General features: G+C 43.9%; 1 protein-coding gene across 1 annotated transcript in view; it reads left to right on the top strand.

Moving 5' to 3' along the window:
* Nucleotides 1-24,141, top strand: part of tmem63c (transmembrane protein 63C) — a 228,636-nt gene that overhangs the window by 41,486 nt on the left and 163,009 nt on the right. Inside the window, exons 8-9 of the mRNA XM_072251616.1 lie at nucleotides 151-224; nucleotides 16,554-16,634. Coding sequence (XP_072107717.1) covers nucleotides 151-224; nucleotides 16,554-16,634 — 155 coding nt within the window. The remainder of the gene's footprint in view (nucleotides 1-150; nucleotides 225-16,553; nucleotides 16,635-24,141) is intronic.

The following is a 24,141-nucleotide window of genomic DNA, read 5'->3' on the forward strand; positions in this document are numbered from 1 at the left end:
ATTCCCTTAAAATCAAGTCCAAGGATGCAGTCACCTTGAGCAGCTCTTTTCAGTTGTTCTCGGTCTGGATGACAGGTGTTTGTTTGGGGGCATGGTTTGAGTGCTCTAAGTGCTATGATCTAATCTAGCTGTAGCCTTTTTCTTCCAAAGGTTGCAAGGACATTGCTGATCTCACAAATCCCAAAAGACATCACAGATGCAAGTCTCATCATCAAGCACTTCCAGTGAGTCCTACGGCTTTGAACAAGTCAGCGTTGGGAGGAGCAGTGAGTGTGTGGGGATGTTGAGAGCGAGGTACTGGGGTTATGGAAGTGAATAGTCTGTATTTCTGAATCCATGTGCTTTGAAGAAGGGAAGGCTGTGGGGAGAACTAAATTATAAAATAAGGTCATGCCTGTATAGTGAGATTTTGTTCTGCTTGGTAGAGCGATTGAGTGGTCAGATGCTATTTAAAAAAAAAGGGAAGAATTAATAGCGGTTAAGAACAGTTGCATGTGGCGTGCATTTGAACGCAATAGGGTAAATTGCTTCCTCCTAAGCAGTAAATGATCTCTGATAATAATTACTATCTGCATTTTCAATAACTATTTGATCATTTTTTAAGTTTCTCTGTGCTTGAACTACTGTCCTTAGCAATACAAGACACTGTTGTTTATCTCACACAATCTGTCAATTGTGGGTAGATCACATTTCCACGTAGTTCCTTCTCAGGAGCATTTTACAAGTCATTTCAGTGGTCATATTTGGCTTTCTGTTGGAATCAAGCCAATATGACCACATGCTGCCTTCTTTATGCATCACAAATATTGAATTCCATCATTGAATTAGAGCTGTGGTGGCTTCTTGCCTGCTGTCCTTGATAACATCCGTAAGACCATAAGACATAGGAGCAGAGTTAGGCCATTCTGCTGTTTGAGTCTGCTCTCATCCCTCTCAATCCCAGGGACCTTGTCAAATGCCTTGCTAAGGTCAGGCTTACCGGCCTATAATTTCCAGGTTTATTTTTAGAGCCTTCCTTAAACAGTGGAATAACATTAGCTATTCTCCAATCCCCTGGTACTTCACCTGTTGCTAAGGATGACATAACTAACTTTGTTAGGGCCCCAGCAATTTTTGCACTTCCCTCCAACAGGGTCTAAGGAACACTTTGTCAGGCCCTGGGGATTTATCCACCCTCATTTGGCTCAGGACAGCAAACACCTCCTCCTCTGTACAGGGTCCATGAAGTCTTTGCCTCACTTCTATAGTTTCTATGTATGTTTCCTGAGTAAAATCCATTTAAGATCTCCCCCACCTCTTTTGGCTCCACACATAGATTACCATTTTGATCTTCCAGAATTTTGTTTCTTGGATTCTTTTTGCTGTTAACGTATCTGTAGAATCTGTTAGGATTCTCCTTCATCTTGTCTGTGAGGGCAACCTTATGTTTTCTTTCTTTCTTAAGTGTTGTCCTTTACTCCATAAGCACTTCATTTGTTCCTATCTTTCTATACCGACTATGCACTTCCCTTCCACTCTGTTGCATCTAAAACAACGGAACACTAGAACATTGAGCTAACAGTCCTGCCCCTCCTGCAAACGAGTCTCACTAATGGCTACAAAATCATAATTCCAGGTATTGATCCAGGTCCTGAGCTCATCTGCCTTTCCTACAATACTTAAATGGGTATGAATGAGACCCTCCCTCATTCTTCTAAACTCCAGTGAGTACAGGCCCAGAACCATCAAATGCTCATCATGTGTTAACTGCTTCACCCCTGGGATCATTCTCATGAACCTCCTCTCGACTCTCAATAATGCCAGCACATCTTTTCTTAGATGTGGGGCCAGAAACTACTGACAATACTCCTAGTTCAGTCTGACCTATGCATCATAAAGCCAAAGCATGAGTTGCATTTGTATTCTAGCCCTCTTGAAATGAATGCAAACGTTGCATTTGCCTTCCTTACGACCAAGTCAGCCTGCAAGCTAACCTTCAGGGAATCCTGCACAAGGACTCCAAAGTCCCTCTGGATCTCAGGTTTTTGAATTTTCTCTCCATTTTGAAAGTAGTCTACGACATTATTTACCAGATGTCTTGGTACATATCAGTAGCAATGACGTAGGAAGGAAAAGCAATGAGGTCCTGAAGAGAGAATTTAGAGAGCTAGGCAGAAAGTTGAGAGCAGGACCTTCAGGATAGTAATTTCTGGATTGCTACCTGTGCCATGTGCTAGCGAGGGTAGAAACAAGATGATTTGGCAGATAAATGCATGGCTGAGAAGCTGGTGCAGGGGAAGGGCTTCAGGTTCTTGGATCATTGGGATCTCTTCTGAGGGAAGTATGACCTGTACAAAAGGGACAGGTTGCACCGAAACCCGAGGGGGAACAATATTCTTGCAGGCAGGTTTGTTAGAGCTGTTGGGGAGGGTTTAATCTAATTTGGCAGGGGGGTGGGAACCAGAATGAAGGGAGTCAGGATAGGACAGATGGTCAAAAAAGCAAAGATAGAACATAGAGAACACAGAAAATCTACAGTACAATACAGACCCTTGGGGCCCACGATGCTGTACCGAACATGTACTTACTTAGAAATTACCTAAGGTTACCCATAGCCCTCTGTTTTCCTAAGCTCCATGTACCTATCCAGGAGCCTCTTAAAAGACCCTATCGTATCCACCTCTACCACCGTTGCTGGCAGCCCATTCTACACACTCGCCACTCTGTGTGAAAAACTTACCCCTGCCATCTTCTCTGTACCTACTTCCAAGCACCTTAAATCTGTGTCCTCTCGTGTTAGCCATTTCAGCCTTGGGGAGAAAGCCTCTGACTATCCACACGATCAATGCCTCTCAGTATCTTGTACACCTCTATCAGGTCACCTCTCATCCTCCACTGCTTCAAGGAGAAAATGCCGAGTTCACTCAACCTATTCTCATAAGGCATGCTCCCCTATCCAGGCAACATCTTTGAAAATCTCCCCTGCACCCTTTCAATAGTTTCCACGTCCTTCTTGTAGTGAGGTGACTAGAACTGAGCAGAGTACTCCAAGTGGGGCCTGACCAGGGTCCTATATAGCTGCAACATTACCTCTCGGCTCTTAAACTCAATCCCACGATTGATGGACCCAGTACAGATCCCTGAGGCACACCACTAGTCACCGGCCTCCAACCTGACGAACAGTTATCCACCACTACTCTCTGGCGTCTCCCATCCAGCCACTGCTGAATCCATTTTACTACTTCAATATTAATACCTAGTGATTGAACCTTCCGTGTGGAACCTTGTCAAAAGCCTTACTGAAGTCCATATGGACAACATCCACTGCTTTACCCTCGTCAACTTTCCCAGTAACCTCTTCAAAAAATGCAATAAGATTTGTCAAACATGACTTTCCATGCACAAATCCATGTTGACTGTTCCTTATCAGACCCTGTCTATCCAGATAATTATATATACCATCTCTAAGAATACTTTCCATCAATTTACTCACCACTGACGTCAAACTCACAGGCCGATAATTGCTAGGTTTACTCTTAGAACCGTTTTTAAACAATGGAACAACATGAGCAATATGCCAATCCTCCGGCACCATCCCCATTTCTAATGGCATTTGAAATATTTCTGTCAGAGCCACTGCTATTTCCACACTAACATCCCTCTAGGTCCTAGTGAATAACCTGTCCGGCCCTGGAGACTTATCCACTTTTATATTCTTTAAAAGCACTAGTACTTCGTCTTCTTTAACCATATAACCATATAACAATTACAGCACCGAAACAGGCCATCTTGGCCCTTCTAGTCCGTACCGAATTCTTACACTCACCTAGTCCCACCGACCTGCACTCGGCCCATAACCCTCCATTCCTTTCCTGTCCATATATCTATCCAATTTAACTTTAAACGACAACATCGAACATGCCTCAACCACTTCTGCTGGAAGCTTGTTCCACACAGCTACCACTTCTCTGAGTAAAGAAGTTCCCCCTCATGTTACCCCTAAACTTTTGCCCTTTAACTCTCAACTCATGTCCTCTTGTTTGAATCTCCCCCATTCTCAATGGAAAAAGCCTATCCATGTCAACTCTATCAATCCCCCTCATAATTTTAAACACCTCTATCAAGTCCCCCCTCAACCTTCTACGCTCCAAAGAATAAAGACCTAACTTGTTCAACCTTTCTCTGTAACTTAGGAGATGAAACCCAGGCAACATTTTAGTAAATCTCCTCTGTATTCTGTCAATTTTATTGACAACTTTCCTATAATTCGGTGACCAGAACTGTACACAATACTCCAAATTTGGCCTTACTAATTCCTTATACAATTTCAACATTACATCCCAACTCCTTCATTCACTGCTCTGATTAACAAAGGCCAGCATACCAAAAGCTTTCTTCACCACCCTGTCCGCATGAGATTCCACCTTCAGGGAACTATGCACAACTTTTCCTAGATCCCTCTGTTCTACTGCATTCTTCAATGCCCTATCATTTACCATGTATGTCCTATTTTGATTAGTCCTACCAAAATGTAGCACCGCACATTTTTCAGCATTAAACTCCATCTGCAATCTTTCAGCTCACTCTTCTAACTAGCCTAAATCTCTCTGCAAGCTTTGAAAACCTACTTCATTATCCACAACGCCACCTATCTTAGTATCATCTGCATACTTACTAATCCAATTTACCACCCCATCATCCAGATCATTAATGTATATGACAAACAACATTGGACCCATACAGATCCCTAAGGCACACCGTTACACACCGTTCTCCAATCTGACACACAGTTATCCACCACTACTCTCTGGCGTCTCCTGTCCAGCCACTGTTGAATCCATTTTACTACTTCGATATCAATGCCTAACGATTGAACCTTCCTAACTAACCTTCCGTGTGGAACCTTGTCAAAGGTCTTACTGAAGTCCATATAGACAACATCCACCGCTTTACCCTCGTCAACTTTCCTAGGAACCTCATTAAAAAAATTCAATAAGATTTGTCAAACATGACCTTCCATGCACAAATCCATGTTGACTGTTCCTAATCAGATCCTGTCTATTCAGATAATTATATATACCATCTCTAAGAATACTTTCCATCAATTTACCCACCACTGACGTCAAACTCACAGGCCGATAATTGCTAGGTTTACTCTTAGAACCCTTTTTAAACAATGGAACCACATGAGCAATATGCCAATCCTCCGGCACCATCCCTGTTTCTAATGACATTTGAAATATTTCTGTCAGAGCCCCTGCTATTTCCTCACTAATTTCCCTCAAGGTCCTAGGGAATATCCTGTCTGGACCTGGAGACATATCCACTTTATATTCCTTAAAAGCACCAGTACTTCCTCTTCTTTAATCATCATACTTTCCATAACTACCCGACTTGTTTCCTTTACCTTACACAATTCAATATCCTTCTCCTTGATGAATACCAAAGAAAAGAAATTGTTCAAAATCTCCCCCATCTCTTTTGGTTCCGCACATAGCCGTCCACTCTGATTCTCTAAGGGACCAATTTTATCCCTCACTATCCTTTTGCTATTAATATAACTGTAAAAACCCTTTGGGTTTATTTTCACCTTACTTGCCAAAGCAGCCTCATATCTTCTTTTAGCTTTTCTAATTTCTTTCTTAAGATTCTTTTTACATTCTTTATATTCCTCGAGCACCTCATTTACTCCAAGCTCCCTATATTTATTGTAGATCCCTCTCTTTATTCAAACCAAGTTTCCAGTATCCCTTGAAAACCATGGCTCTCTCAAACTTTTAACCTTTCCTTTCAACCTAACAGGAACATAAAGATCCTGTACCCTCAAAATTTCACCTTTAAATGACCTCCATTTCTCTATTACATCCTTCCCATAAAACAAATTGTCCCAATCCACTCCTTCTAAATCCTTTGGCATCTCCTCAAAGTTAGCCTTTCTCCAATCAAAAATCTCAACCCTGGGTCCAGTCCTATCCTTCTCCATAATTATATTGAAACTAATGGTATTGTGATCACTGGACCTGAAGTGCTCCTTAACACATACCTCTGTCACCTGCCCTATCTCATTCCCTAACAGGAGATCCAACGCTGCCCCTTCTCTAGTTGGTACCTTTATGTATTGCTGCAAAGAACTATCTTGCACACATTTGACAATCTCCAAACCATCTAGCCCTTTTACAGAATGGGCTTCCCAGTCTATGTGTGGAAAATTAAAATCTCCCACAATCACAACCTTGTGCTTACTACAAATATCTGCTATCTTCTTACAATTTTGCTCCTCCAGTTCTCGCTTCCCATTAGGTGGTCTATAATACAACCCTATAAGCGTCACTATACCTTTCCCATTCCTCAATTCCACCCAAATAGCCTCCCCCGGACGAGTCCACTAATCTATTCTGCCAGAGCACCGCTGTTATATTTTCTCTGACTAGCAATGCAAAATCTCCCCCTCTTGCCCCTCCTATTCTCTCACACCTGAAGCAACGAAATCCTGGAACATTTAGTTGCCAATCACACCCCTCCTGCAACCATGTTTCACTAATAGCTACAACATCACATTTCCAGGTATCAATCCATGCTCTAAACTCATCCACCATTCTTACAATGCTCCTAGCTTTAAAATAATTGCATTTAAGAAACTCTCCACCTCTTACTCTCTGTTTATCCTTAATGGAGCAAACAACTTTGTTATCTTTTTCTTCCTTGTCCCCTACATCTTTGGTCTGAGTGCTCCTGATCTCTGTCCCCTGCCTATCCTCCCTCACACACTGTCTGCTAGCTTTCTCTATTTGTGAACTAACCTCCTCTCGTCTAGTCTCTTTAATTTGATTCCCACCCCCCAACCATTCTAGTTTAAAGTCACCTCAGTAGCCCTCGCAAATCTCCCTGCCAGGATATTGGTCCCCCTAGGATTCAAGTGTAACCCGTCCTTTTTGTTCAGGTCACATCTGCTCCAAAAGAGGTCCCAATGATCCAAAAACTTGAATCCCTGCCCCCTGCTCCAATCCCTGCTCCTTTACCTCATTGCATTCCTACTTTCACTGTCGCATAGCACAGTCAGTAATTCCGAGATTACTACCTTTGCAGTCCTTTTTCTCAACTCCCTTCCTAACTCCTTATATTCTCCTTTCAGGACTTCTCCCCTTTTTCTACCTATGTCATTGGTACCTATATGTACCACAACCTCTGGCTCCTCTCCCTCCCACTTCTGGATCTCTTGGACGCGATCAGAAACATCCTGGACCTTGGCACCAGGGAGGCAAACTACCGTCTGAGTCTCCGGACTGCATCCACAGGATCGCCTATCTGACCCCCTAACTATCGAGTCCCCTATTACTACTGCCCTCCTCTTCCTTTCCCTACCCTCCTGAGCTACAGGGCCAGACTCTGTGCCAGGGGCACGGTCACTGTTGCTTCCCCCAGGTAAGCTGTCCCCCCAACAGTACTCAAACAGGAGTACTTATTGTCAATTTTCAATTGTCAATTTTCTTTAATCATCATAGGTTCCATAACTTCCCTATCTGTTTCCCTTACCTTACAGAATTCAATATCCTTCTCCTTAGTGAATACCAAAGAAAAGAAATTGTTTAAAATCTCCCCCATCTGTTTTAGCTCCACACATAGCTGTCCACTCTGATTCTCTAAGGGACCAATTTTATCCCTCACTATCCTTTTGCTATTAATATAACTGTAGAAATCCTTTGGATTTATTTTCACCTTACTTGCCGAAGCAACCTCGTATCTTCTTTTAGCTTTCTAATTTCTTTCTTAAGATTCTTTTTACATTCTTTATATTCTTCGAGCACCTCACTTACTCCATGCTGCCTATATTTATTGTAGATATTGCTGCCTATATTTATTGTAGATAACTTTGGACCCTTTATCTTAGAAAAAGATGTGTTGAAACTGGAGAGGGTTCAAAGGAGATTCACAAAAATTATTCCAGGATTGAATGGCTTGTCATATGAAGAGCGTTTGATGGCTCTGGGCCTGTGTCCTCTTGAATTCAGAAGAATGAAGTGTGACCTCATTGAAACCATTGAAAAGCTGCCACTTCCTGACACAATATTCCATCTAATCTTCTTTGCACACTCCCCTAATCTCTCCAAGTCCTTCTGCAGCCTCCTAGCTTCCTCAAAATTACTTGCCCCTCTATCTATCTTCATGTCATTTGCAAACTTTGCAACAAAGCAATCAATTCCATCATCCAAATCATTGACATATAACGTAAAAAGAATTGGTCCTAACACAGACTCCTGTGGAACACCACTAGTCACCGGCAGCCAACCAGAAAAGGCTCCCTTTATTCCCACTCTTTGCTTCCTGCCTATCAGCCAACGCTTTATCTATGCTGAGGAGGAATCTTTCCTCTTATACCATGTGCTCATAGCCTATTAAGAAGCCTCATTTCTGGCACTTTGTCAAAGGCCTTTTGAAAATCCAAGTACACAATATCAACCAGTTCTCTTTTGTCTATCCTGCTCGTTATCCTGGCGATGCTTCCAGAAACCGTGGAAATATAGGAAAGACAGGCTATCACGACGGGTTCCGCCTCGATGTTAGGTTTCTTGCTTTTTCTGTCCGACCTTTTAAGGGCTCAATTGATTTCCTTCTCCTTGTAGCCATTCTGTAGGAATGTCATGCGTAATCTTCTTATTTCCTCGTGGAGACTCTCCAGATCCAAAATAGTTTTCACAGGGTTAATCATGTGGACTTATACCTCAATAATGACAGCCACCATCACGTCTCCCACAGAGAATGTTTCTTTCCATTAATATTTCCATGGTTTCTGGAAGCATCGCCGGGATCCTGAAGAAATACTGGATTAATACCAGACACAAGGAAGCTCAAATCACAGCTTAGGCAAGATCAGGCTTGGGTGAGGTAAAGTATCTTGTCAGTCTCAGTCAGTCTCTCTCTCTCTCTCTCTCTCTCTCTCTCTCTCTCTCTCTCTCTCTCTCTCTCTCTCTCTCTCTCTCTCTCTCTCTATCTCTATATCTCTCTCTGTCTCTCTCTCTCTCTATCTCTCTCGCTCTATCTAATTCTCCATCTCTCTCTCTTCTTGTTCATTTCTTATCCGTTAGGGCATAGTAGGCCAGTGAGAATAGCTACAGCGGCAGTGTTTTGTACACTGCGTGGGATATGGCAAGTCTGGGAGACCTCCAGTTCCCAGATACACACCTCTGCATCAGGTGCACCAAGTTGCAGCTCCTGAGAGAATGTATTAAGGAACTGGAGCTACAGCTTGTTGACCTTCGACTCATAGAGAAACATAAACATAGAACATAGAATAGTACAACATAGTACGGGCCCTTCAGCCCATAATGTTGTGCTGACCCTCAAACCCTGCCTCCCATATAAGCTCCCACCTTAAATTCCTCCGTATACCTGTCTAGTAGTCTCTTAAACGTCACTAGTGTATCTGCCTCCACCACTGACTCAGGCAGTGCATTCCATGCACCAACCACTCTCTGAGTAAAAAACCTTCCTCTAATATTCCCCTTGAACTTCCCACCCCTTACCTTAAAGCCACGTCCTCCTGTATTGAGCAGTGCTGCCCTGGGGAAGAGGTGATGGCTATCCAGTCTATCTATTCCTCTTATTATCTTGTACACCTCTATCATGTCTCCTCTCATCCTCCTTCTCTCCAAAGAGTAAAGCCCTAGCACCCTTAATCTCTGATCATAATGCATACTTTCTAAACCAGGCAGCATCCTGGTAAATCTCCTCTGTGCCCTTTCCAAAGCTTCTACATCCTTCCCATAGTGAGGCGACCAGAACTGGACACAGTACTCCAATTGTGGCCTAACCAGAGTTTTATAGAGCTTCATCATTACATTGCGACTCTTAACTCTATCCCTTGACTTATGAAAGCTAACACCCCATAAGCTTTCTTAACTACCCTATCCACCTGTGAGGCAACTTTCAGTGGATCTGTGGACATGTACCCCGAGATCCCTCTGCTCCTCCACACTACCAAGTATCCTGCCATTTACTTTGTACTCTGCCTTGGACTTTGTCCTTCCAAAGTATACCACCTCACACTTCTCCGGGTTGAACTCCATCTGCCACTTCTCAGCCCACTCCTGCATCCTATCAATGTCTCTCTGCAATCTTTGACAATCCTCTACACTATCTACAACACCACCAACCTTTGTGTCGTCTGCAAACTTGCAAACCCACCCTTCTACCCCCACATCAAGGTCGTTAATAAAAATCACGAAAAGTAGAGGTCCCAGAACAGATCCTCGTGGGACACCACCAGTCACAATCCTCCAATCTGAATGTACTCCCTCCACCACCATCCTCTGCCTTCTGCAGGCAAGCCAATTCTGAATCCACCTGGCCAAACTTCCCTGGATCCCATGCCTTCTAACTTCCTGAATAAGCCTACCGTGTGGAACCTTGTCAAATGCCTTACTAAAATCCATATAGATCACATCCACTGCACTACCCTCATCTATATGCCTGGTCACCTCCTCAAAGAACTCTATCAGGCTTGTTAGACATGATCTGCCCTTCACAAAGCCATGCTGACTGTCCCTGATCAGACCATGATTTTCTAAATGTCTATAGATCCTATCTCTAAGAATCTTTTCCAACAGCTTTCCCACCACAGACATAAGGCTCACTGGTCTATAATTACCCAGACTATCCCTACTACCTTTTTTGAACAAGGAGACAACATTCGCCTCCCTCCAATCCTCCGGTACCATTCCCGTGGACAACGAGGACATAAAGATCCTAGCCAGAGGCTCAACAATCTCTTCTCTCGCCTCGTGGAGCAGCCTGGGGAATATTCCATCAGGCCCCGGGGACTTCTCTGTCCTAATGTATTTTAACAACTCCAACACCTCCTCTCCCTTAATATCAACATGCTCCAGAACATCAACCTCACTCATATTGTCCTCACCATCATCAAGTTCCCTCTCATTGATGAATACCAAAGAGAAGTATTCATTGAGGACCTCGCTCACTTCCACAGCCTCCAGGCACATCTTCCCACCTTTATCTCTAATCGGTCCTACCTTCACTCCTGTCATCCCTTTTTTCTTCACATAATTGAAGAATGCCTTGGGGTTTTCCTTTACCCTATTCGCCAAGGCCTTCTCATGCCCCCTTCTTGCTCTTCTCAGCCCCTTCTTAAGCTCCTTTCTTGCTTCCCTATATATTCTTCAATAGACCCATCTGATTCTTGCTTCCTAAACCTCATGTATGATGCCTTCTTCCACCTGACTAGATCTTCCACCTCACTTGTCACCCATGGTTCCTTCACCCTACCATTCTTTATCTTCCTCACTGGGACAAATTTATCCCTTACATCCCGCAAGAGATTTCTAAACATCGACCACACGTCCATAGTACATTTCCCTGCAAAAACATCATCCCAATTCACACCTGCAAGTTCTAGCCTTATAGCTTCATAATTTGCCCTTCCCGAATTAAAAATTTTCCTGTCCTCTCTGATTCTATCCTTTTCCATGATAATGCTAAAGGCCAGGGAGCGGTGGTCACTGTCCCCCAGATGCTCACCCACTGAGAGATCTGTGACCTGACCCGGTTCATTACCTAGTACTAGATCTAGTATGGCATTCCCCCTAGTCGGCCTGTCCACATACTGTGACAGGAATCCGTCCTGGACACACTTAACAAACTCTGCCCCATCTAAACCCTTGGAACTAATCAGGTGCCAATCAATATTAGGGACGTTAAAGTCACCCATGATAACAACCCTGTTATTTTTGCACCTTTCCAAAATCTGCCTCCCAATCTGCTCCTCTGTATGTCTGCTGCTACCAGGGGGCCTATAGAATACCTCCAGTAGAGTAACTAATCCCTTCCTGTTCCTGACTTCCACCCATATTGACTCAAAAGAGGATCCTGCTACATTAGGAGAATGAGATGGTGATGGACAGGAGCTATAGAGAGGTAGTCACCCCTAGATTGCAGGAGAGAGGTAACTGGGTGATTGTCAGGAGAAGGAGGGGAATTGCACAGCCAGTGGCCGTTCCCCTCAATAATAATTATACAACTTTAGGCTCCAATGAAGGAGCCGACCTACCAGATGAGAGCCACAGTGAACGGGTCTCTGGCACTGACTCTGGTGCTGCAGCTCAGAAGAGCAGAGAGGTGAAGAGGAGTGCAGTGTTGATAGAGATACTTTAGTAATAAAAATATAGGTGAGATTCTGTGCAACACACACAAAATGCTAGATAAACTCAGCAGGCCAGGCAGCATCTAGGAGAAGAATACAGTTGACATTTTGGGCCAAAACCCTTCGACAGGACTACCGAAGAGTTTCGGCTCGAAACATAAACTGTAATCTTTTCCTAAGTGCTGCCTGGCCTTCTGAGTTCCTCCAGAATTTTGTGTGTGTTGCTCGCATTTCCAGCATCTGCAGATTTTCTCTTGTTTGTGATGAGGTTCTGTGGGCATGATAGAGACACTCAGATGGTATGTTGCCTCCCTGGTGCCAGCATCAGGGATTTCTCAGATCGGGTCCATGGCATTCTCAAGGGCAAGGGTGAATATCCAGATGTCTTGGTACATATTATCGCCAAGCACAAAGATGTGGCTCAAAGAGGCGTCAACAGAGGCTTCAATTGCCATTCCTCTAGTGGGCTCAACTACAAGCTGCTACAGAAATCCATGCCGTTGGCATTCTACAAATTCCCTCTCTTGGGATTCCAGCACCAACCTGATTTTTCCAATCCACCTGCATATTGAAAATCCCCATGATAATCATGTTTCCCTTTTTACATGCCTTTTCTATCTCCTTTTGTAATTTGTAGCCCATGTCCTAGCTACTGTTTGGGGATCTGTATATAACTCCCATCTGGGTTGTTTTATCCTTGCAGTTTCATTACCCACAAAGATTCTACATCTCCCAATCCTATGTCACATCTTTCTAAGGATTTGAATTCATTTTTACCTACAGATCCACTACAACCCCTCTGTCCATATGCCTATCCTAAACCATGTGTATCCTTGGATGATAAGATCCCAGTTATGATCTTCTTTCAGCCACAACTCAGAGATGTCACAACATCATACCTTCCAATCTCAAACTGTGCTACAAGATCATCTGCCTTATTCTTTATACTGCATACATTCAAATATAACACCTTCAGTCCTGTATTCATTACTGTTTTTGATTTTGGCCCACTGTTATACTTTAGCTCATCCCACCGACTGCAGTTTTGCCCTATCATCTGCCTGTCCTTCCGCACAGTCTCACTAATCACTGCCTCTGTTTGTACAACAGCATCCCTCTCCTCAGTCCTATTACTCTGGTTGCTATCCCCCGCCAAATTCATTCAAATCCTCCCCATAGCTCTAGCAAACCTGTCTGCAAGGATATTGGAACCATAGAAGGATAGAAACATAGAAAATAGGTGCAGGAGTAGACTATTCGGCCCTTCAAGCCTGCACTGCCATTCAGTATGATCATGGCTGATCATCCAACTCAGAACCCTGTACCAGCCTTCCCTCCATACCCCCTGATCCCTTTAGCCACAAGGGCCATATCTAACTTGCTCTTAGATATAGCTAATGAACTGGCCTCAACTGTTTCCTGTGGCAGAGAATTCCAGAGATTCACCACTCTCTGTGTGAAGAAGTTTTTCCTCATCTCGGTCCTAAAAGTCTTCCCCTTTATCCTCAAACTGTGACTTCCCCAACATCAGGAACAATCTTCCTGCATCTAGCAGGGTTTCGGGTTTCGATGTAAAACCTCGGGTTTCGATGTAACCTGTATTTCCTTGCGGCCAGCTTTGCTAGAGCTGTTTGGGAGGGTCTAAGCAAATTTGGCAGGAGGATGGGAAGCAGAGTGATAGTGCTGAGGATGGACTGGTTGGTTGACAAACTGAGACTGCTAGCAAGGACAGACTGATAGGGCAAAATTTTAGTCAATAATGTAAAAAGGGGATAAAATCGAAAAGGATGATGAATACAGATATGAAGGTGTTATATTTAAATGCACACAGTACATAGAATAACATAGATGAACCTGTTGCACAGTTACAAATTGGCATGTATGATATTGTGGGCACCACTGTGTTGTAGTTGAAAGAAAATTATAGCTGGGAGCTTAACGTCCAAGTATACACATCGTATTGAAAGGATAGGCAGGTAGGCAGAGGGGGTGGGGTGCTCTATAGGTAAATAGGAAATCAAATCATTAGAGGTGACAAAGGATTGGAAGGTGTAGAGTCATTGTGGGTATAGCTAAGGAACTGCAAGGGTAAAAAGAACCTGATGGAAGTTGTATACAGACCCCTCCCCCAACAGTAGTAAAGAAGTGGTCTGCACATTACAACAGGAGATAGAAAATGCTTGTCAAAAGGGCAATGTTACGATAGTCATGGGAGATTTTAACATGCAGGTCGATTTGGAAAATTAGGTTGGTAATCTCAAGAAAGTGAGTTTGTTGAATGCCTAAGAGGTGGCTTTTTAGAGCAGTTTGTCGTTGAAACTTCTAGGAAATCAGTTATACTAGATTGGGTGTTATATAATGAGCAGGAGGTGATTAGGGTGCTTAAGGTAAAAGAAATCTTAGGAACCAGTGATCACAGTATGATTGAGTTTAGCTTGAAATTTGATAGGAAGAAAGTAAAGTCTGATGTAGCAGTATTTCAGTGGAGTAAAGGAAATTACAGTGGTATGAGAGAGGAATTGGCCAAAGTAAATTGGAAGGAGTTGCTGGCAGGGATGTCACCAGAGCAGCAAAGGCATGTGTTTAGGGGGAAAATGAGGAAGGTGCAGGATATGTGCATTCCAAAAATGAAGAAATACTCAAATGGCAAAATATCTGATCAGGGAAGTCAGTGCTAATGTAAAAGCAAAAGAGAATGCATACAACAAAGCAAAGATTAGTGGGAAGATGGACGATTGGAAAGCTTTTAAAACCCTACAGAGAGCTACTAAAAGAATCAATAGGAGGGAAGAGATGAAGTACGAAAGCAAGCTATCAAACAATATTGAAGTGCAGAGTAAAAGCTTTTTCATGTATGTAAAAAACAAAACAGAGTTCAGAGTGGATATATGACCACTAGAAAATGAGGCCGGAGAAATATATCAGTGGCCAAGGAGATGGCAGATGAACTAAATGAGTATTTTGCATCAGCCTTCACTTGGAAGACACCAGCAGTGTGCCAGATGTTGAAGGGTGTGAGGGAAGAGAAGTGAGTGCAGTTACTATTACAAGAGAGAAGTTGCACAAGAAGCTGAAAGTCCTATGGGTACATAGGTCACCCAGGCCAGATGAACTGCGCTGTGGGGTTCTGAAAGAGATAGCGGTAGAGATTGTGGAGGCATTAGTAATGATCTTTCAAAAATCATTGGACTCTGGCCTGGTGCAGAGGACTGGAAAATTGCAAATGTCACTCCATTCTTTAAGAAAGGAGGAAGGCAACAGAAAGGAAATTATAGACCAGTTAGCCTGACCTCAGTGGTTGGGAAGATGTTGGAGTCCATTGTTAAGGATGAGAGTATGGAGCACCTGGTGACACGTGATAAGATAGGATATTGTGAGCATGGTTTCCTTCAGGGAAAATCTTGCCTGACAAACCTGTTGGAATCCTTTGAGGAGATAACATGATGGGATGCATCCCAGGGTGCTGAGGGAATTGGTGGAGGTTATAGTAGATGTGTTGGTAATCATTTACCAAAATTCTCAAGACTCTGGGCAGGTCCCAGCGGATTGGAAGACAGCAAATGTCATGCCACTTTTTAAAAAAGGATGTAGGCAAAAGACATAGAACAGTACAGCACAGTACAGGCCCTTTGGGCTACAATGTTGTGCCAACCCTTAATCCCTGTCTCCAGTTCTGGTCGCCTCACTATAGGAAGGATGTGGAAGCACTGGAAAAGGTACAGAGGAGATTTACCAGGATGCTGCCTGGTTTAGAGAGTATGGATTGTGATCAGAGATTAAGGGAGCTAGGGCTTTACTCTTTGGAGAGAAGGAGGATGAGAGGAGACATGATAGAGGTGTACAAGATATTAAGAGGAATAGATAGAGTGGATAGCCAGCGCCTCTTCCCCAGGGCACCACTGCTCAATAGAAGGGGACATGGCTTTAAGGTAAGGGGTGGGAAGTTTAAGGGGGATATTAGAGGAACGTTTTTTCACTCAGAGAGTGTTTGGTGCGTGGAATACTCTGCCTGAGTCAGTGGGAGGCAGATACACTAGTGAAATTTAAGAGACTACTAGACGGGTATTTGGAGGAATTTAAAGTGGGTGTTATATGGGAGGCAGGGTTTCAGGGTTGGCACAACAATGTGGGCCGAAGGACCTGTACTGTACTATTCTATGTTCTATGTGTGTGTGTGTGTGTGTGTGTGTGTATTACTGAGTATGTATGAGGATATTTGTGCGTATGTCTGCTTGTGTATGTATATACCTTTGCGTGTGTATATGTGTGTTTGTGTGAACGGTGTGTATGAAGGACTGGTATTGGTTAGTAACAGTTTGTTCCTCTCTGCCGTATCTGTGTGTTGCACTAGGTAAGATGGTGACCTTCAGCTGGAATGAAAGATGCGTAGTTGTGACCTTAAATATGTATTGTCTTCCAGTGAGGCCTACCCAAGCTGTACAGTGACAGATGTGCAGTTCTGCTTTGATGTCCGTGCTCTGATGAAACTCGACTGTGAAAGGTAAACTATGAGCAGAGCAAATGGGAAAAGTCCACAGTTGTATTCAGCCACAACAAGCCCAGAGTCAAACCCTGGCACTGTGAATAATTTCAGATGTAAATAGCAAGTGCAGGAACAACTGATGTTCTCTACGCTAAACATCCATCAGATGTGAACTGTCGCTACCTTTTGATGCTTGCCACTCCTTCCCTGCTATAGCACATTAGCATGCCCTGCACTTTTGTGCATACATAAGAACTAAGAGCAGGAGTCAGCCATTTGGCACCTTGAGCTTGCTCTGCCATTCAATAAGATCTTGACTGATCTGGCCATGGACTCAGCTCCACTAATATGCCTTTTCCCCCGTAACCCTTAATTCCCCTGCTGTGCAAAAGCCTACCTAACTGTGCTTTAAATATATTTAATGAAGTAGCCTCTACTGCTTTCCTGGGCAGAGAATTCCACAGATTCACTACTTTCTTGGAAAAGCAGTTTCTTCTTATCGCTGTCCTAAATCTATTCCCCTGAATCTTGAGGCTATGTCCCCTAGTTCTCAGCTCATCTTCCAGTGGAAACAACTTTCCTGCCTCTTTCTTATCCACCTCTTCATAATTTTATAATGTTTCTATAAGATCCCCTCTCATTCTAGTGAGTATAGTCCCAAGGACTCAAGTTCTCCTCATGGGTTAACCCCCTCATCTATGGAACTAACCTCATGCACTTCCTCTGCACTGTCTCCTGCAAACCAAACTTTTGTGGTTTATGTGCTAGCACTCCCAATTCCCTCTGAACAACAACATACTTCAGTCTTTCACCATTTAGAAAACAATCTGATCTTCTATTTTTCCTTCCAAAGTGGATGACCTCGCACTTACCAACATTGTACTCTGTCTGCCTCACCTGTGGCTCCAAGTAACTGTTTGCATGTGTCAGCAGCCACACCCCAGTACACCACTTCAACAGGCAGGTGAAACCAGGTGATGGTAGCTGGCTACCTCATACTCTGGTGAGCTAGAGACGTGCCTGTCCCAGATTACAAAGTCAGCTCTGGCCGACTGGGCAGAAGAGATCTACAGTGAGATCCAACAGCCAGGAAGGTGGTGCTGCAACACTCTGTGAAGAGAGAAGGGCATGACAAGGCACAGAAGACTTTATGGTCATCCACTACAACCAAGGAAGATCCCAGTTTGTGACGCTTGTTCATACCACTGGACTGGCACTTCTGAGGTCAAGAGAATGTAACTGCCCCAATGCAACAGCTTTTCCACTTTCCTGCACAGGTTTCCTGTCATCGTTGGACATAACAGACAATTACCTCTACAGCTGCCAAACCCTTAGCTACTCACTTAATCTATTTATATCTCTCTGCTTGTAAAGCATTCATTTAGCTCCCTTCCCACATCCTGTGAATCCAAGCATGAATTCCTGTCTTTATCCTGGATCTACCCTCTCCCTAGTTATCCTCTTGTATTTAATATATTTATAAAAATGGTTTAGGATTCTCCTTAATCCTACTTGCCAAGAACATTTCATGGCCTCTTTGGGCCCTGCCTGAGCATTTTCCTGCTATTTTAATTTTATTTATTCAAGGACCTGACAAACTTCAGAACCTCTTTCATAATCTGAGCTTCCTTTATCCTGCTCAGGACTGAAATATGCTTGTCCATGGGATTGGTCAGCTATATTTAAACAATATCAGGTGTGCACTTCCACAATAACAATGGTGCACAATTAGCTCCTGTGTAATAGTGTCAAACTCACCCTCCCCCAAATTCTTATTTTTCCAAAAGGTTCATGATATCTTTATACATAATTACTGTATATATAAACTTAAGGAGTTATGATAACTTTTTGCAGAATGATTTTCCAATGAAAGGCCACTCACCTGTCCAAGTTCGTTTCTATAAGACGTAAGACATAGGAGCAGAATTAGGCCATCTGGCCCATTGAGTCTGCTCTGCCATTCAATCATGGCTGATCCTTTTTTTCAATCTCCTCCTCAACCCCAGTTCCCGGCCTTCTCCCCGTAACCTTTGATGCCACTTCCAATCAAGAACCAATTAGTCTCTGCCTTAAATCACTCAACGACTCAACGACCTGACCTCCAGAGCTGCATGTGGCAACAAATTCCAGAACTTCACCACCCTTTTGCTCAAGAAGTTTCTCCGCATCTCTGTTTTGAAAGGACACCCCTCCATCCTGAGGCTGTGCCCTCTTAGAAACATAGAAACATAGAAAATGGGTGCAGGAGTAGGCCATTCGGCCCTTCGAGCCTGCACCGCCATTTATTATGATCATGGCTGGTCATCCAACTCAGAACACCGCCCCAGCCTTCCCTCCATACCCCCTGACCCCCGTAGCCACAAGGGCCATATCTAACTCCCTCTTAAATATAGCCAATGAACTGGCCTCAACTGTTTCCTGTGGCAGAGAATTCCACAGATTCACCACTCTCTGTGTGAAGAAGTTTTTCCTAATCTCGGTCCTAAAAGGCTTCCCCTCTATCCTCAAACTGTGACCCCTTGTTCTGGACTTCCCCAACATCAGGAACAATCTTCCTACATCTAGCCTGTCCAATCCCCTTAGGATCTTATACGTTTCAATCAGATCCCCCCTCAATCTTCTAAATTCCAACGAGTACAAGCCCAGTTCATCCAGTCTTTCTTCATATGAAAGTCCTGCCATCCCAGGAATCAATCTGGTGAACCTTCCCTGTACTCCCTCTATGGCAAGGATGTCTTTCCTCAGATTAGGGGACCAAGACTGCACACAATACTCCAGGTGTGGTCTCACCAAGGCCTTGTACAACTGCAGTAGGACCTCCCTGCTCCTGTACTCAAATCCTCTCGCTATAAATGCCAGCATACCATTCGCCTTTTTCACCGCCTGCTGTACCTGCATGCCCACTTTCAATGACTGGTGTATAATGACACCCAGGTCTCGTTGCACGTCCCCTTTTCCTAATCGGCCACCATTCAGATAATAATCTGTTTTCCTATTTTTACCACCAAAGTGGATAACTTCACATTTATCCACATTAAATTGCATCTGCCATGAATTTGCCCACTCACCCAACCTATCCAAGTCACCCTGCATCCTCTTAGCATCCTCCTCACAGCTAACACTGCCACCCAGTTTCGTGTCATCCGCAAACTTGGAAATGCTGCATTTAATTCCCTCATCCAAGTCATTAATATATATTGTAAACAACTGGGGTCCCAGCACTGAGCCTTGCGGTACCCCACTAGTCACCGCCTGCCATTCTGAAAAGGTCCCGTTTATTCCCACTCTTTGCTTCCTGTCTGCTAACCAACTCTCCACCCACACCAATACCTTACCCCCAATACCGTGTGCTTTAAGTTTGCACACTAATCTCCTGTGTGGGACCTTGTCAAAAGCCTTCTGAAAATCCAAATATACCACATCCACTGGTTCTCCCCTATACACTCTACTAGTTACATCCTCAAAAAATTCTATGAGATTCGTCAGACATGATTTTCCTTTCACAAATCCATGCTGACTTTGTCCGATCATTTCACCGCTTTCCAAATGTGCTGTTATCACATCCTTGATAACTGACTCCAGCAGTTTCCCCACCACCGACGTTAGGCTAACCGGTCTATAATTCCCCGGTTTCTCTCTCCCTCCTTTTTTAAAAAGTGGAGTTACATTAGCCACCCTCCAATTCTCAGGAACTAGTCCAGAATCTAATGAGTTTTGAAAAATTATCACTAATGCATCCACTATTTCTTGGGCTACTTCCTTAAGCACCCTGGGATGCAGACCATCCGGCCCTGGGGATTTATCTGCCTTCAATCCCTTCAATTTACCTAACACCACTTCCCTACTAACATGTATTTCCCTCAGTTCCTCCATCTCACTGGACCCTCTGTCCCCTACTATTTCTGGAAGATTATTTATGTCCTCCTTAGTGAAGACATAAGCCACTGTCGCTTCTCCCGGGTAAGCTGTCCCCCCCAACAGTCTTGTCCTAGACTCTCCCACCATGGGAAACATCCTTTCCACATCTACTCTGTGTAAGCCCAAAACAAGTTTGAGTATGGTCCATACTCTAGTTAGATTATCCACCTACTGTTTCAAGAAATCCTCTTAAATGCACTGAAGAACTTCTACCCCATCTAAGCCTCTTGCACTAAAACAAAAGTAAAAATTTGGTATTAAAGTCACCACTACCACAACTTTTTTTTTACATCTTTCCATAATCTATCTACATATCCGTTCCTCCATCTCTCAGTGTCTATTGGGAAGCCTACAGTATAACCCCATCAGAATGATTGCACTTCTTTTAATCTTTAACTCCATCCATTTTGTCTCAGTGAATCACAGTCATGAGAAGATCAGCAGATGTTGGAAATCTGCACTGTTTCAGTGAATGAACCCTGCACCATGGACATGATGGGCCATGGGCCTATTGCTATGCTGTATGACCCTGACACATCCTCAAAGAACTCCAACAGCTCAGTCAGTTGTGATTTACTTTAATAAAGCCATGGTGACTGCTCACTCCCGTAATGCTTTACAAGATGTTTTGTTGTATTCCAGCATTTTTCACTAACATCAGGTTGACAGGTCAGTAGTCCTCTGTTCTCTTTGCCCCTTTTTTCTGAAACAGTGGAGTAATATTTGCTGCCCTCCAGTCCTTAGGAATGATTTCAGGATCTTCAGAACCCCAGAGTGGGACAATTGGAACATCAGCCATCTCTAAAGTCACCATTTCAAAACTCTGAGATTAAGACCATGCACTAGTGTTAGGGTTAGGGTTAGGGTTAGATTCATAGTTCCTTCAGTATGCTAGTCTCACTTTCCCCGTGATTCTCTAATATATCCAACAGTTTTTATGTGCCTTCTGGAAGACAGATGTTATGTGCCTTCTGGAAGTACAGCATATTAACGGGGGACAAAGAGATAGTAGATGAACTAAATGAGTATTTTGCAACAGTCTTCACTATGGAAGACACGAGCAGTGTGCCAGATGTTGAAGGGTGAGAGGGAATAGAGGTGAGTGCAGTTACTATTACAAAGAAGAAGGTGCTCAATAAGCTGAAAGACGTAAGGGTACATGAGTCATCTGGACCAGATAAACTGCACCCTAGCTTTCTGAAAGAGATTTTGGAGGCACTTGTAATGATCTTTCAAAAATCATCGGATTCTGGCATGGTGCCATAGGTCTGGAAAATTGCAAATGTCACTCCACTTTTTAAGAAAGGAGGAAGGCAGTAGAAAGGAAATTATAGACCAGTTAGCCTGACCTCAGTGGTTGGGAAGATGTTGAAGTCAATTGTTAAGGATGAGGTTATGGAGAACTTGGTGACACAGGACAAGATAGAACAACCTTTTCTGTTGGCCGCCAGTGGCTATTGGTGTTCCGCAGGAGTGGGTTTTGGGACAGCTTTTTATGCTGTATATCAGTGATTTAGATGCTAGAACAGATGACTTTGTTGCCAAGTTTGCAGATGATATGGAGGTTGGTGGAGGGGCAAGTAGTATTGAGGAAACAGGTAGGCTATAGAAGGACTTAGACAGATGAGGAGAATGGGCAAGAAAGTGGCAAATGAAATACAATGTTGGAAAATGCATGGTCATGCACTTTGGTAGTAGAAACAAATGTGTGGACTATTTTCTAAATGGGGAGAAAATCCAAAAATCTGAGATGCAAAGGGACTTGGGAGTCCTTGTGCAGAACACCCTAAGAGTTAACTTGCAGGTACAGTCAGTGGTGAGGAAGGCAAATATGAGGAACGTTTGATAGCTCTGGGTCTGTACTTGCTGGAATCTAGAAGGATGAGGGGGGATCTCATTGAAACCTTTCTAATGTTGAAAGGATGTTTCCTATGGCGGAGGAGTCTAGAACAAGAAGGCACAACCTCAGGATAGAGAGGCGTCCATTTAAAACAGAGATGCGGAAAAATTTCTTCAGCTAGATGGTGGTGAATTTGTGAAATTTGTTTCTACAGACTGGTGTCTTTCTCATCACCAACTCAACCTGCAAGTTAAACTTTATGGAAGCCTCCACAAGGACTCCCAAGTCCTTTTGCACCTCTGATTTTTGAATTTCTCCCGGTTTAGAAAAAAATTCATATTTTTATTCCTTTTACCAAAATGCACGGCAATGCCCTTCCCTACACTATATTCCATCTGCCACTTTTTTGCCCATTCTCACAATCTGTCTAAGTCCTTCTGCAGATACCCTGCTTCCTCAACACTACCTGCCCCTCCACCTTGCTTCATATCGCCCACAAATTTGGCCAAAAAGCCATTGATTCCTTCATCCAAATCATTGACATATAATGTGAACAGAAGTGGTCGCAACACTGACCCATGTGGCACACCACCGGTCACAGGCAGCCAACCAGAAAGGGCCCCTTTATTCCCACGCTTTCCCTCCTGCCAGTCAATTGATCTTCTACCCATACTAGTACCTTTCCTTGAGATGTCCTTGATTCTGGGGAGGCTAGTACCAATGATGGAGTTGGCTGAGTTTGCAGCATTCTGCAGCCTTTTCCAATCCTGTACAATGGGCCCCCATATTAAATGGTAATGCAACCAGTTAGAATGCTCTCCAGAAACAAGAGAAAATCTGCAGATGTTGGAAATCCAAGCAACACATGCACGTTACTGGAGGAACCCAGCAGACCAGGCAGCGTCTATGGAAAGTACAGTCGACGTTTCAGGCCAAGACCCTTTGGCATGACTGGAGAAAAAAAGATGAGGAGTAGGTTTAAAAGTTGGGAGAGGGGGGAGAGAAACACAAAATGACAGGTGAAACTGGGAGCAGGAGGAATGAAGTAAAGAGCTGGGAAGTTGATTGGTGAAAGAGATACAGTGCTGGAGAAAGGGGAGTCTGATAAGAGAGAACAGAAGGCCATGGAAGAAAGAAAAGGGTGGAGGAGCACCAGAGGGAGGCGATGGGCAGGCAAAGAGATAAGGTGAGAGAGGGAAAAGGGGTTGGAGAATGGTGAAGGAGACGGGGCAGAGCCATTATTGGAAGTTTGAGAAATTGATGTTCGTGCCATCAGGTTGGAGGCTACCCAGATAGAATATAAGGTGTTCCTCCAACCTGAGTGTGTTCCCATCGTGACAGTAGAGGAGGCCATGCATTGACATATTGGAATGGGAATGGGAAGTGAAAGTAAAATGGGTAGCCACTGGGAGATCCTGGTTCTGGTGGATGCAGCGTAGGTGCTCGGCGATTTGGTCTCCCAACTTACATCGGGTCTTGCTGATATATAAGACGCCACACTGGGAGCACTGGACGCAGTATATGACCCCAACAGACTCACAGGTGAAGTGTCGCCTTACCTGGAAGGTCTGTTTAGGGCTCTGAACGGTGGTGAGGGAGGAGGTGTCGGGGCAGGTGTAGCACTTGTTCTGCTTTCAAGGTTAAGTGCCAGGAGGGAGATCAGTGGGGAGGGACAAATGGACAAGGGAGTCGCATAGGGAGTAAACCCTGTGGAAAGCAGAAAGTGGCCGGGGGGGGGGGGTAGGGAAAGATGTGCTTGGTGGTGGG

Source organism: Mobula birostris, chromosome 1 (genome assembly GCF_030028105.1).
Source record: "Mobula birostris isolate sMobBir1 chromosome 1, sMobBir1.hap1, whole genome shotgun sequence".
NCBI lineage: Eukaryota > Metazoa > Chordata > Chondrichthyes > Myliobatiformes > Myliobatidae > Mobula > Mobula birostris.